This window comes from Monodon monoceros, unplaced genomic scaffold, assembly GCF_005190385.1.
Source record: "Monodon monoceros isolate NGI ecotype Baffin Bay Population unplaced genomic scaffold, NGI_Narwhal_1 Super_Scaffold_16, whole genome shotgun sequence".
Taxonomy (NCBI): domain Eukaryota; kingdom Metazoa; phylum Chordata; class Mammalia; order Artiodactyla; family Monodontidae; genus Monodon; species Monodon monoceros.
The window spans coordinates 65,899,428-65,913,013 of NW_021703772.1; the positions used below are offsets into that span (position 1 = coordinate 65,899,428).

The 13,586-nt window shown below is 37.5% G+C and overlaps 1 protein-coding gene across 1 annotated transcript in view; it reads left to right on the forward strand.

Annotated features, from left to right (window-relative positions):
- Positions 1 to 13,343, forward strand: part of TTC21B (tetratricopeptide repeat domain 21B) — an 86,227-nt gene extending 72,884 nt beyond the window's left edge. The window contains exons 26-29 of the mRNA XM_029225002.1: positions 3,405 to 3,629; positions 7,552 to 7,672; positions 11,466 to 11,533; positions 12,790 to 13,343. Of these exons, the coding sequence (XP_029080835.1) occupies positions 3,405 to 3,629; positions 7,552 to 7,672; positions 11,466 to 11,533; positions 12,790 to 12,867 (492 nt within the window). The 3' untranslated portion in view covers positions 12,868 to 13,343. The remainder of the gene's footprint in view (positions 1 to 3,404; positions 3,630 to 7,551; positions 7,673 to 11,465; positions 11,534 to 12,789) is intronic.
- Positions 13,344 to 13,586: the final 243 nt, after the last annotated feature.

Genomic DNA, 13,586 nt, shown 5'->3' on the forward strand with positions numbered 1-13,586 from the left:
TGATGTTGTTCTTTAGTGACACTGAAATCACCCCCTGTGATAATAAGAATAAATATTAAATAATAATAAATTATTTTATTACTATTAGATCAAAGGCTTTCTCCTCTTTTCAGCCCATTCAGATCCACTGCCCTTCTCACCCTCTGGGCCTTTTATTTCTCCTTCCCTCACACAGTGCTGTATTTCTCCAATTACTTGTTATTAAGGAAGGAATTCTAGGTACCCATCCCATCAACAGTTGGTAGTAGCTAGTTCTAAGCATGCACTTGGGATTTCACGTTCTTCTACTCACTGGCGTTGTAAGCCGTGGGAGACTCATGTGGGGCCTCTCACAGGATGTACAGAATTTTGCTGTGTTTTCTTGTGGTTCAGAGGTCACAGCAGCAGCAGTAAATGACCAAAACCTCCTACAGTGACCCCTCCCCCCTGCCTCCCAGGACCCTGGAGGGCTTTGGAAAACCTGCAACTCCTGTTGTTGTTGGGGTGCAAGTATCCAAGGTGGCACTTAACCACCACTGTAAGCCGCCCTGGGGACAAAACAGCAAGGCAGCAGCGGCCCAGTTCCATCCTCAAGCAGAGCCCCTCTGCTGACACTGAAGCAGTGCTCAGTTGAATTGACTGCAGCAGCAGATGGATGACAGCAGCTGACAGAACCAGAAATAGGGCTGTCCTGTAAGTCTAAGAACATCTGTAAAACATGGTAAAGCACCATTGCAAGTAAGGTGTCATAGCTCCCTAATGTTGGGAAGTAACATTCTGTCATGTAAGGAGAGTTTAAACTGTGAGGTTTGAGAGAGAACACTAAAAGCAGTAAGTGACATCACAGCTGTTTCCTAGAGAGACTGTGCCAGTTCTTTGTTTTGCTGAGACTACCTTATTTTTCTTATCATTCTTACATATGTGATTAGTAATATACGGTCCTCAAATCTGTTTACTGGCCATACTGTCCAAAGACTGATGTATGAATTGAAGTTTAGTAAGTGAATTTTATCTTGCATTTTTCCCTTTTAACTCGTAGGCTGCATATATTAAATATAATGACTATTCATTAAGTAACCAGTGGGTGCTGAGCATAGTCGGAATCACAAAGATAAACCACACATAGACCCTTTCTTCAAGTTTCTCGTAGTCTAGGGAAGATGAGACACAGATACTGAGTGTAATGCAAAGCAAAATCTGTTACATTCTGTCCTAAAGTTGCAAATAACAGTGCTGTAGGACAGGGGCTCCCAACCCCCAGGCCGCGGACCGTCCCGGGCCTGTTAGGAACCGGACCAGCCAGCAGGAGGGGAGCAGCGGGCAAGCGAGCGAAGCTTCATCTGCTGCTCCCCGTGGCTCGCGTTACTTCCTGAACCATCCCCCCGCCTGCCCCCCGCCCGTGGAAAAATTGACTTCCACGAAACTGGTCCCTGGTGCCAGAAAGGTTGGGGGATCCCTGCTGTAGGAGATAGTATAAGGAGAGCTGAGAGACCCCTTCCATGGAAGAAGGTATGATTTAAGAAGAACCAGGGTAAATTGCATTTTCACAGGCAGAGTTGGAGGAAGTGCATTCTAAGTTAAGGGAAAAATGTGAACAAAGGCAGGGAGGCATCGAAGCATAGGGTAGATTCACAGCACTATGTGGCCTTCACATTGATTGAAAAATGACAGGAAGACATGGGAGGAACCAGTGGAAGAAGCATTAAACCCAAGCTAAAGTGTTTCCCCTTCCTTTCTTCCCCTCACCTTGAACCATAAAGGTACACTGTTTATAATGGAGCTGTATTGTCTTTTGTGATGTAAAGTTGTTGCAGTTCAGAGTGACAGAGAAAAGCTGGCTGAACATCTTAGGATGTCTGCACCAGAAAAGGCATCATGGGCCTAGTGCAGGGGCTAGAATGCAAGTCTGCAGTTTTAGAAAGCATTCTTCAGTTCACTCAGGAGTGATTTCAAGCTGTGAGGAATTGATTCATTCTAATCAAACTCAAAAGTGTGTGATTTTTAAATCAGAGAGTTTATTTTTAAAGGTATAGTGTGGGATATTTTTAGTATGTGAATAGGTCTGGACATTTTTCCAGGACCCTTCTCTTCTTGGGCTGTCCTAGGATCTGGCTGACAAATGCATAGTAGGTCTGTATTTTCTTTCCTCCCTAGCCCTCCTGGGATGGGGGATACTGTTCAATAATTAATAATATCCCACACGTCTTCAAAATCTACTACCAAATTGGTTGTATTTGGCGTTCAAATAACAAACTTTCTGCCATTCCTTAATCAGGAGAACAAATTACATATTGGGAGTTTATTGATAGACATAAAATTAGACCCAAGGAAGTTTTATATTCCTACAAACCATGTTCATCAGACTCTAGTGAATTGCCCTTCTCCATTCCAGGGTTATTTCTGACTTCCAACCATGATCAGTGTTGGACGTCGAACTTTTTAACACTCTGCTCTCCTTCTGTTTGTTATTAGTTACTGAAATTTGCTATCTTACAGTGCACCTTTATTATAGTCATGATATTATAATTTCTACATCACAGTTTCTCATCTTTTATTTGTATTTTAAATGGAAGTCTTTCTCTTTATAAACGCATCACGATCCCTCTGCTGAAATTTGAGAAGCACTTTATCTTTATCAGATTCATACACATAACTGCTTAGGTATGTTAGTTTTCTGGATAGACCGCTAATGGTCTCCATTTTATACCAATTCTTAATAGCTTGTTGGTTTCGCAGAGTGACATTTTCTGACTCTGAGCTCTGTCTAAAAGAATATCATCTTTTGTAGCTACTATCAAGGAGCTGCAGACTCCAAATCTAAAAGCATATTTTAAGGCATGAGTTTATTTCATATAGTTTCCAAATGATTAATTAATTGCATGCCTTATTTATAACATTTCATTGACCAAACTTTATTGGGCAAAGAGGCTTCTGAATAAAATGAAAAGGGAGGAGGAAAAGAGCGATAGAAGTCAGTATAGATAAGGAATATCATTTGCAGGTAAATCATTCTGTTAAGTCCTGTTTTATAGGTGAAAGAACTAAGGAGCCAGAATGCGGAATCTGAAACATAAATGTTCAATTAGGACTACAATGAGATAGAATTTTATTTTTTCTGTTTCTGTACAAAACCAAAACAACCAGTCAGTCTCACTGAAGAAGTTTTCCTAATTGTCTGGAATTGCGTGGTTACCGCACCTGCATTCTTACTGAACTACCTGGACCAGATGGTTCCTCCTGGTAGCCTGAGGTTACTGGATGTGTTACATAATGACCATATCGCAGTATTTAAGTGAAGCCAGCAATAGAATCCACAGGCCGGTCCTTATATTATGTAGCACTTGCTACTTTCCATGTGTTTTTCTTTTAAACATGGCACATTTATGTTTGTGTATCTGGGGGTCTCAACTCTTGTTTCCTTATAGAAGGATCATATTCCAGCACTTTTGGGAATGGCAACAGCTTATATGATCTTGAAACAAACTCCACGAGCCCGAAACCAGCTGAAAAGGATTGCAAAAATGAACTGGAATCCTATTGATGCTGAGGACTTTGAGAGAAGTTGGCTGCTGCTTGCTGACATTTATATTCAATCAGCAAAGTACGACATGGCAGAAGAGCTGTTAAAAAGGTGCCTGCGTCATAATAGGGTAGGTGACTGAGGAGTGAAAAATAATTGGTAGCCTTTGTTGTATAAGCTTTCTATATAGGCTTTTTTTTTTTTTTTTTTTTTTTTTTTTTTTTGCGCGGTACGTGGGCCTCTCACTGTTGTGGCCTCTCCCGTTGCGGAGCGCAGGCTCAGCGGCCATGGCTCACGGGCCCAGCCGCTCTTGGCATGTGGGATCTTCCCAGACCGGGGCACGAACCCGTGTCCCCTGCATCGGCAGGCGGACTCTCAACCACTGTGCCACCAGGGAAGCCCTCTATATAGGTTTTTATAGAGTGTTGGTCCATTTCTAGGGATTTCTGTGTGTTTTTAGAGAATTAAATGTTTGTTTTTACCACAATCAGGAAATAAATATTAGTAATAAAAAAGAAGCCATTTGCCTTTGAAAATAAAGAAAGAGAGATTGCAGTTTCAAGTTTCAGCTGTGGTTTGCCCTACTTACAGAAAGTGTTTTGGAATGTCAGGCGTTTGCCTGTGATTATCCATCTCATCCCAGAGCTAATGAAAGTTGCAGAAGAGCATTAATTGCACACGTCTGTCCCTCCTGTTAAATACTCCTGATGAACTGACTGCAGCTGCGTGTTGTTTCCTCATTATTAGAATCCACTCTGCGTAATATATTTTGTAGGGAAAAGTGTTTTAAGCATTTAATTTGATTTGTTTAATGAAAAGTCCGTATCTTAGGTAGAAAAGTGTGTATCTTAGGTAGAAAACTGAAAATCTTCAAGTCCTTAGAATTTAAGGCTCTTTACTAACAGTGCATTTTGGTATTTAATTGCCCAGAAAAGGATGTCTTTTTATAACATGTTTTAAGTTAAGAATTTGTTACTATTTATTGAGAAATAATTGTGCTCAACTTAGAAACTTGAGGATATTTATCTTTATAGAGTCTTATCAGTTACTTCAAAATCTTAATCACAGCAAATCTATGTTTTATTCCCTTTGAGCCAGTTAGATTACAAAATAGATCATTTGTTTTTCAAAGAGGAGTCATGATCGTCTAATACTATTAAGTTATTTTCTTGGGGACTTTAAAAACCTAAAATATCAAGCCATTTATCAATTTATGTAATTATACATGTAATTTAAGTTACATTGGCCTTAAAAAACAGAATACTTATTAATAGGCTCTGAAAAATCTAAACTGCCAAATAACTAACCCTTACATGCCTAATCTAGGATTAAACAAGATTTCATGGGAATTAAGGTTTCAGTGCAGATAGAATTTCAATTTGCCAGAATGCAGACAGCAATACATTGCATGATTGAACATGACGGTTGCTTTAGAGGCGTCAGCCCTACTGCTGAGGCATGACAATATTGGAAGCATGAAATTCAGGAACCAGAGCTTAGAAACTTTGAATTATATAATTAAAAAATGGAGATCATCCAGATCTGGGGCGGGAAATGTGCAAGATGACACTAGACCATCTTGTCATACCAGATGGCAAGGAAGCTATCAGTGATAATTGGAGTCATGTCAGGGACTCAAGAGCCAACTTGAGGACACTCCCACTAGCCAAAGTTGAGACACTTTAGATATCAGTAATAACTGCATTGAGTTGGAACACACCAAATATGTCTAAGTCCATGAGTTTACAAAGATCCAAAAAACAAACAACCCTAATTGGTCACCACTGAAATATGCTAATAAACTGACTTATTTCTAAAGCTGGCAAATAAAGGGAAAGAATTAAGCATCTATCCTGCCTTTTCTGTATGAACAATACTGCTGGGAAACAAAATAGTGGAAAAGGAGGTGTTTCTCAATATAGATGTTTTCCAGCTAATAAATGAAGAAAGAATGATAGAATGTCACTATTTTCCAACCATGATGAACTAATGAATGGGTATAACATCACAAGACATTATGTGTCACGTGATGGAAGAACACACCATCTATGAGAGGGTCAGAGTGGGGTGACACAGGTGAAACACTCACTCCAGGTCCGAAATTTAAAGGAGCACTTAAAATCTCAGTAATTATCGGGACTTCCCTGGTGGTCCAATGGCTAAGGCTCCGTGCTCCCAGTACTCCCTGGTGCTCCCTGGTCAGGGAACTAGATCCCACATGCTGCTACTCAGAGTTCACATGCTGCAACTAAAAAAAACAGGATCCCGCATGCCACAACTAAAAAGATCCCACATGCCACAACGAATATCCCGCACCAGCAACGAAGATCCCACGTGCTGCAACTAAGACCCGGCGCAGCCAAATAAATAAATAAATATATATATATTTTTTAAATCTTAGTGATTATCTTAGTTAACTGATGCTGCTATAACAAAGTACCATAGACTGGGTGGCTTATAAACACCAGAAATTTATCAATATTTCTCACAGTTCTAGAGGCTGGAAGTCTAAGATTAGGGTGCCAGCATGGCTGGGTTGTAGTGATAACCCTCTTCCTGGTTGCAGACTAATGAGTTCTCACTGTGTCCTCACATGGCAGAAAAAGAGGGCAAGGGGGCTCTCTGGGGTCCCTTTTATAAGGTCACTAATCCCATTCAGGAGGGCTCCACCCAAATGACCTGTTCACCTCCCCAAAGCCTCACCTCCTAATACCATCACACTGGATGCTAGGATTTCAACATATGAATTTGGGGGAACATAAACACTCAGTCCAATGTAGTGATCAGGATGAGTGACATTTAATGCAATATTTTTTTAACAAAGTATCAAAAGGTAAAACAGGTAGGATCTTACAGTGCTGTGCTGAGCTATATTGAAGCCTGAAGCAAAAAGGGAAAATGTGTGCCCTGATCCATGTTTGTATTTTTTAATGGTTAATAGTTTTCATGAAAATATTAGCGATGTATCTTCTTGCATTAAAATAAGGAAAGTAAAATTATGATAAAGAGAAAAAATATTCAAACTTAAAATAACGCAGTGAATTTTAATACACCTACTTTTCTATTTTTTAAAATTAACACTCTGGGAAAAAATAGCAATTAAAAAATACCTAAAAACATGTATACAGCATTGTGCATTTTTGTTTTTTCATACGGAGCAGTGTGGCTCGGTTGAGCACTGATCTATGAAGTAAGTAGTTTCACCTCTTTCCCCTTAAGTCAAAATCAGATACAAACCTCTAGATCTAATACAATTTCCAGGAAATATCAATGACATAGGAATATATTATATAACCACTATAAGGATGCACTCACCTAAATCTGGGCTGTGAGAAACTCTAGGATGAACATTCTTGTTTCTTCTATATTTAATTGCAAGGAAAGAGACAGAGAGGAGACTTATAGATCAAAAGGAAGTTTAGGGACATTTCAACCAGTCACAGTGTGTGGCCCTTATTTGAATCCTCATCCTAACATGCAAACAAAAAAGTATGTTAAGACTATTTGAAATTTGAATAGTGACTGGATATTTGGTGATATCAAGGAGTTGTTACATTTTAGGTATGATAATTTGTGGTTATGTTGAAAGAAAGTCCTTATTTTTAGAAAGGCATACTAAAATATTTATGGATGAAATGATGTAGTATCTGAGGGTTTTTTATCTGATAATACAGAAGGACAAGTGTATGGAGTAGTGAAACAGTATCAGTCAGGAGTTCATTGTTGAAGACATGGGTTCAGGGGGTCCATCATACTGTAATTTCTATATGTGTTAGAATTATTTGTAATAAAAAGTGTACATGTATATGTATAAAACATCTCCTTCCCTCTCACCCAAAAATCCTGATTCTGTAGGTTTGAGATAGGGGCTCAGCATCAGAATCTTTTTTTAAGTCCCATAGATGATTGGATTGCGTAGCCAAGGTTGAAAACCACTGTTTTATGTGCCATTTAAATGAGTTGATATGGTTGACCTCTATAGTCATAAGCACTCCATAAAATCTTAGTGATATCAAGTATAATCTGTTGATACATCTTGCATTTTTCTTCAGTCTTGCTGCAAAGCTTATGAATATATGGGATATATTATGGAAAAAGAGCAAGCATATACAGATGCTGCCTTAAACTATGAGATGGCATGGAAACATGGCAATCAGACAAATCCAGCAGTAGGTGAGTTTAAAATTTAGACACTAGGTTTTCACAGGAAACGTGGGTTTTATATGTAAATCTTCATTTAAATGCATTTGTTTTTTCTCTTTAAGGACAAAATACACATTAAGAGCCAACATCCTTTGTCGGACCATCTGAAAAATAAATTTTATATTTATAATAGATTATTAGCTACTAAGTTATTAGGTGTAGTTTCCTGAGATTCAAACTCCACCTCAGTCGCCTTAAAGGACATCCGATCTAATTCTGCCCTTTCTTTCCCTTCACCCTCTAATTCTAGAATGGTGATGCTGTGGGGGGAAGGTGTTCCATTGTGAAGGAAGTGGGAAGACATTGCATCAAATCAAGTCCTCCTGGTTTCTTTACTGCAGAACTTCTCAAAGCCTCTAAACTCTAATATATACTGTGATGGATATCACAGAGGGGACATGTTTCCCACAGTAATTTGACTACGGAGCTTTTTTTTTTCTCTTGAGCATCTATAAACGTCATTTGGTTCCAGTGGTAGCCCATTGGTTTGAGGAAGGCTAGTCTCCAGTATCTGTAACAGATGGGCAGCATCTGGAATATACTTAGTGACTCCTGTCTCCCACAGTGTGAGGGAGCTCCTCCCCAGGCCTCTCTTTCTTTGTGTTGCACTGAAATAGGCTTCGTTGACACTGCCCTGTCTGCTCTCTGGAGCAACCCACAGAGTCCTTCCGCCCTTATGCATAATGGCCCTCTAATTGCAAACTCTGTCATTGTCTCTCCTCAGTTTCTCTCCAAACCATCCTCAGGTGCTTGTCCATTCTTGCTTTCAAGTCTTTCACCCTCCTTGCTGTCTCCTGGAAACTCTCAAATAGTATTTCCCAAACTTTGCTTTGGAATACTGGCTGAGATATTAATAGTTATTTCTTTAAAAACAGAGAGTTGAGCGTGAGGAGATGAGGTTCCATGGCCAAATGGGTTTCGAAAAGGCAATTTTATTTGTCCATGTCCCTCTTGACCTGTTGTGCCAGAAATAGACAAGTTCTTAAGTATGATTTAAGAACGAATTGTATGTATAATGAAGCTATGTTTTTAAATTAGACATTTAGTAGTTGATAGTTCAACCTAAGATGGCATCTGTCTTTTTAGCAGCCGTGGCACAGTGATGACTCAGATTTAATATGCAGTCAGATTGGTCATCTTTAGACTTACTGCTGTCAGTTCAGGACTTCCCCTACCTTGTATTTTTCTGAGGTCTGTTATTTTACTAGACTTGTATAGAGCCCAGGAACTAACGCTTCCTTCTCAGGTATTGTGCGTCTTACAGAATAAAATCAGCTTGTAAAATGAACATTCCTTAAAATCCTTAAAATATATTTAATTTTGGTGCTTTTTTCCCCAGAAGGAATACAGTTAGAAGCTCAGTTATTTAAATACTCTGTTCCTTGGAAGACCAGCAAATAAAGAGATTTCAAGTCAGTAGTTCCTTCACTGTGTTATCTTTGTGTTTTATAGGTGATTTTTTCAGTTCCTCTGACTTCTCCTTAGTTGGCATTTCTCTGAGGCTCTAAATTAATTCTCACAGTTTCTTCCTTAAGATTATCATTGCATCCAGTACCCCCAGCCTGCCTGGCCAAGTTAATGATGCATTTATTTCACTTTTTCACTTGTCAGGAAATCCTTCAAATCATGGTTGTGTTCTTTTCATAGGATTCAGGCGTGAGTACTGTAACTGTGAAAGGTACCAGGAACTGAGATCCACTGAGAGGAGAACACAGTCATGTTTCTCCCTTCAGTCATTCCCAGGTTACGTGACAGTCACTAGGCTGTTCACATTGTTCGTGTTCACGAGTGCACTCTCTCTCTCCCCCGTTTTTTTTCCTGATTACAAAGAGTTGAATTCTTAGAAGCCTGACAGGTATCATGCAGCTGCGGTACACGTGTTCTTTGCCATTTCTAGCTCTTCATTTCCTCTCTAAAGTTTTTTGAAGGAAATGATTCTATCAGGTTTCTTTCAATATGAAAACTTTGTGCTTCTAATTTAGTGTTTACACAGAAAAAAAATGCTAATATTTGCGTGGTACTCAAATTTTTAAAAGCATTTCACAACAAGTATTTCATTTGATCTTTAAACTTACACTAAGAGCAGAGTTATCCTTCCATTTTTGGATGAGGAAACTTGAGATTGACAGCTCAGGTGACTTGTCTAAGGTCTCAAAGCTAGTCAGGAAGCCAGAAACCAAAAGTTAGGTCTAGGTTTTTTGGCTCTAGTTTCCATGTTTGGCATGACATCTTATGTTGTTTTCCTTTTTAAATGTCCTTTTAAATGTTCCTTTTTTTTTTTTCAATGCTTAACAGTGGCTTTATTAGGTGAATGCTTGAAAGTATTCAACATTAAATTCAATTTACTTCACATGTTTGCAAACACATCATTAGCAATTCTTAACTATTTCAAATCAACTAATTTGAAGTACAGAAGGCTTGTTTTCAGATAACTCTTCTGAGGTGACACTAAGACTGAAAGAAACCTATGACTTGAGTCCAGGTCTCTAATAAACTCTATTTATTAATCTGTTTTATAATTATTTTCCAATGATACCAAGTTTACCTCTCTGACACTTATTTTTTTCATCTTGGACATTTCTCATTTGTGTGTGTGCGTGTGTGTGTGTGTATCGAATGCAATGAATTTTAGATAATTCTTTTTCCTTTTTGCTACCGTATGATTGCATTAGCCAGCAATTCTTTTAAAACATTGTTCTGAAATTCTAAAAACTTGCTTTGGTACTTTGATTAAGGCCTAAGAGCAACATTCAGATTTCCCTTTTTCATATTTCTAAATGGTAAAGCAAGATATTTAATTTATTAGTTACATATTATTTTACATTGTGTTATATCTTTTTTATTGAGTCCACTTTTTTTGTCCTTTTCCTTAGTTTGCTTACTATTATGGCATTGTTACAGAACAACAGTCAGTTAAGAATGTCTTAAAACTTTCCTCTAAATTGTCAGTATTTGAAATGTGACATTTCACTATCAGCAACTGTGGTGCTTGTTACTCATCGCTGATGTGGCTATCTAACGACTAACCCAGTGTCTTCTGAGCCGCTCTCCCCCCTGCTCTGCGCTCCGCTCGTGCACTCCAGGTCCATTTGGTTGCTATGTCTCCCTCTACCATTGGCCTTTCCGTGTGCAGTTTTTGCCTAACAGTGTTCTTGCTTCCCACCCCCTTGGTCTACCTTATGCCTCTTCCTTCAGATTTCAGACCTTGCCTGACTCCCACCCCCTCCCCAACCAGGTTTCTTATTACAGTGCTCTTGGCCTGTACCTTTATATCACAGCATTTATCTCAGTTTTGAAATTATTCACGTACTTACATAATTACTTAAATAAGGTACTTTCTTTCCTAATGGAGTGTAAACCTCGTGACTGAAGGAACCAGTTTGCCTGACGTGTTAAGTAAATCTGTACTGTATAAATGAATAGCTGTGTTATCATTTACTGCCCTATGATGAGTTTTTACCATAATCTGAAACAAATGGGACTTTTCTAGTAAGTTGCAAAACCGCATTTGTGGGATGGCCGGCCATCTTCTAACCCAACTGTGGTCCTTTGTTACAACTCCATTTTCTTTCCTACCTGTTCTCCTTTTATGTCACTCCACCTTCTATTATCTTATCATTTCTATCATAGTACAGTCACCAGCCTCCACTAAGAGTTCTCTAATATTAGAGTAAGCAAACAAAGGAGGAGGCCAAAAAAGGTAATATTAACAGTATGCTCTATAAATAGTACTATATCATCGTTGGTTTTTTTCTCTTTACAGGATACAAACTGGCATTTAATTACTTAAAAGCAAAAAGATTTGTGGATGCAATTGACGTATGTCACCAGGTAAAACTTAAATTTAGATTTCTTAAAATTTTTCAGATGCACTATTTCCTACTTTTAATTAATGTCAAGATGTACATGAATAGAGATAGAAGATGTCATATTTTGGTTAAATGACTCATCACATATATCTGGGAGATACTGCCAGTTTTCAAAGTTTAGAAAATAAAGTTTACTTAAATTGAAAAAACATGTTTTTAATTGGGCTCAAATAATAAAATGTTTACGTCAATTTAAAGAAAGAGGCTAGAGAAGCATGTTAAATAAAACTTAATCCTTAAGTCAGAAGATATCTCAGGATTATTATAGATTCTCCACATCACTGTTCTGAATAGAAGTTCTTATGTATGTGTCTAAGTCTCTGGTTATTAGAGGATTCAGATTTATAAATTGAAGAGGTATTTTTGTCATTTAGAAGTCATTCAATTACACTTCTGGAATTGATTCCTGACTAAATGATCCCTTGTTAAAATGACAAATATTTAAGTTGCAGTTTTAGAATTTGCAGTTTCTTTATGTACATTGTCACATTGATATTCCATATAAGGCATTTTACTAAACATTGTTGGGAGCTCCAAGAAAAGCTCCTTAGCAGAGAATTATGTAATGTGCCTTATCCCGGATAGCTGTGTGAGCATCATTATAGTAAATACTTGGCCCCAGCGATTGCTATTGATTACTGAGTCTCTGCGTAAGGCAGCATTTCACATTAAGGTTAAGGTTGTACATTAATGTAAGGTTATACATTAGAATCATTTATGGAGGGTTTTTTGTTTGTTTGTTTGTTTGTTTTAATGAATTTCCCCTACTCCTAGACTCAGTAGACCTGGAAATTTGTATGTTTCAAAATCATTCCAGGTAAATCTGATGTGTGCTCCTGGGTAAAAATAACTAAGGGTTTATTAAATATCATGCATAAATAGCTAAATTATTTAAAGTATCTTAAATCATCGATACATAATTGTTTTCTGTAACTGATCTATTAAGGAAATAATTATATTTGTTGTATTTTCCACATGTAGTATTATATTCTACCTTTTTCATTTAATTGCTGTTAATAGAAATGAGTCATCATGTCACACGTATCTCAGATATCACCTTTAAAAAGTGTTGTTAAATTTGTAGTATTAATATAATGAAATCTCAACTGTAATGCTGTTTCTAATAAGTTTTGTGACTCGGCAGTTCTTGATAATGAATTACAAGTTCTTATGCTTTTGTTTTATTTTGTTTTTTTGTTTGTGTGTGTGTTTTTGCAGGTTCTCGAAGCACATCCAACTTACCCCAAAATCAGAAAAGATATACTTGATAAGGCTCGTACATCTTTAAGACCTTGAAAATTATTTTAGCTTTTTTAAGCAAGAAATGAAAAGAATCTGAGTTCTTCCAGTTCAAAATAGGTTTAAGCTAATACTTTGTAATAGAAAGCATACTTTTCTTTCTCCAGCAGAGGCTGCTATTGTATATAAAGAGAAACACTATGTTAAATGGATGTCTTCTGATGGAGAAGGTGAATGAGAGCTGGTTTATTTAATTGACTCTCTTGATTAGGTGCAGATTTGGTGACTCTGTGGTAAAGATTATAACCCACTTCTATAAAAAATATTTTGTTAAAATCTTGGTAGTTAAGTATCCTATATTTTTTCTAAGGAACATTAGTTGTTTCTTTCAGGAAATACATTTACAAAATTGTTGTTCTCTGTTAAACATTTTTGTGATAGTCTCTGTTATTTCAAAGGTTTGAGTAAATTTCCCTGTAAATATTTATGAAAAAGAAAATATATTTTTTAATAAAGATTTTATAAGTTTATGATTTGTATTCCTCTTGGAACTCAAAAGACATGGTGAGTTTTGCAAAATCAGGGTAGGCTCCCCATGTTAATGCGTAGTATTACAGAAAATGTGGCTTTCCTAGAAAAATCTTTGTGGAAAAGTATAAAGAGCGTGTGTGTTTCCCTTCTCTGTTGAACTGATTCTTCCTGCTCCCAATGCCTATGTGATCCCTTTTAAGAAATAACCAGTACCTGAAATTAGTTTAAATAGGTAAACCTTTATA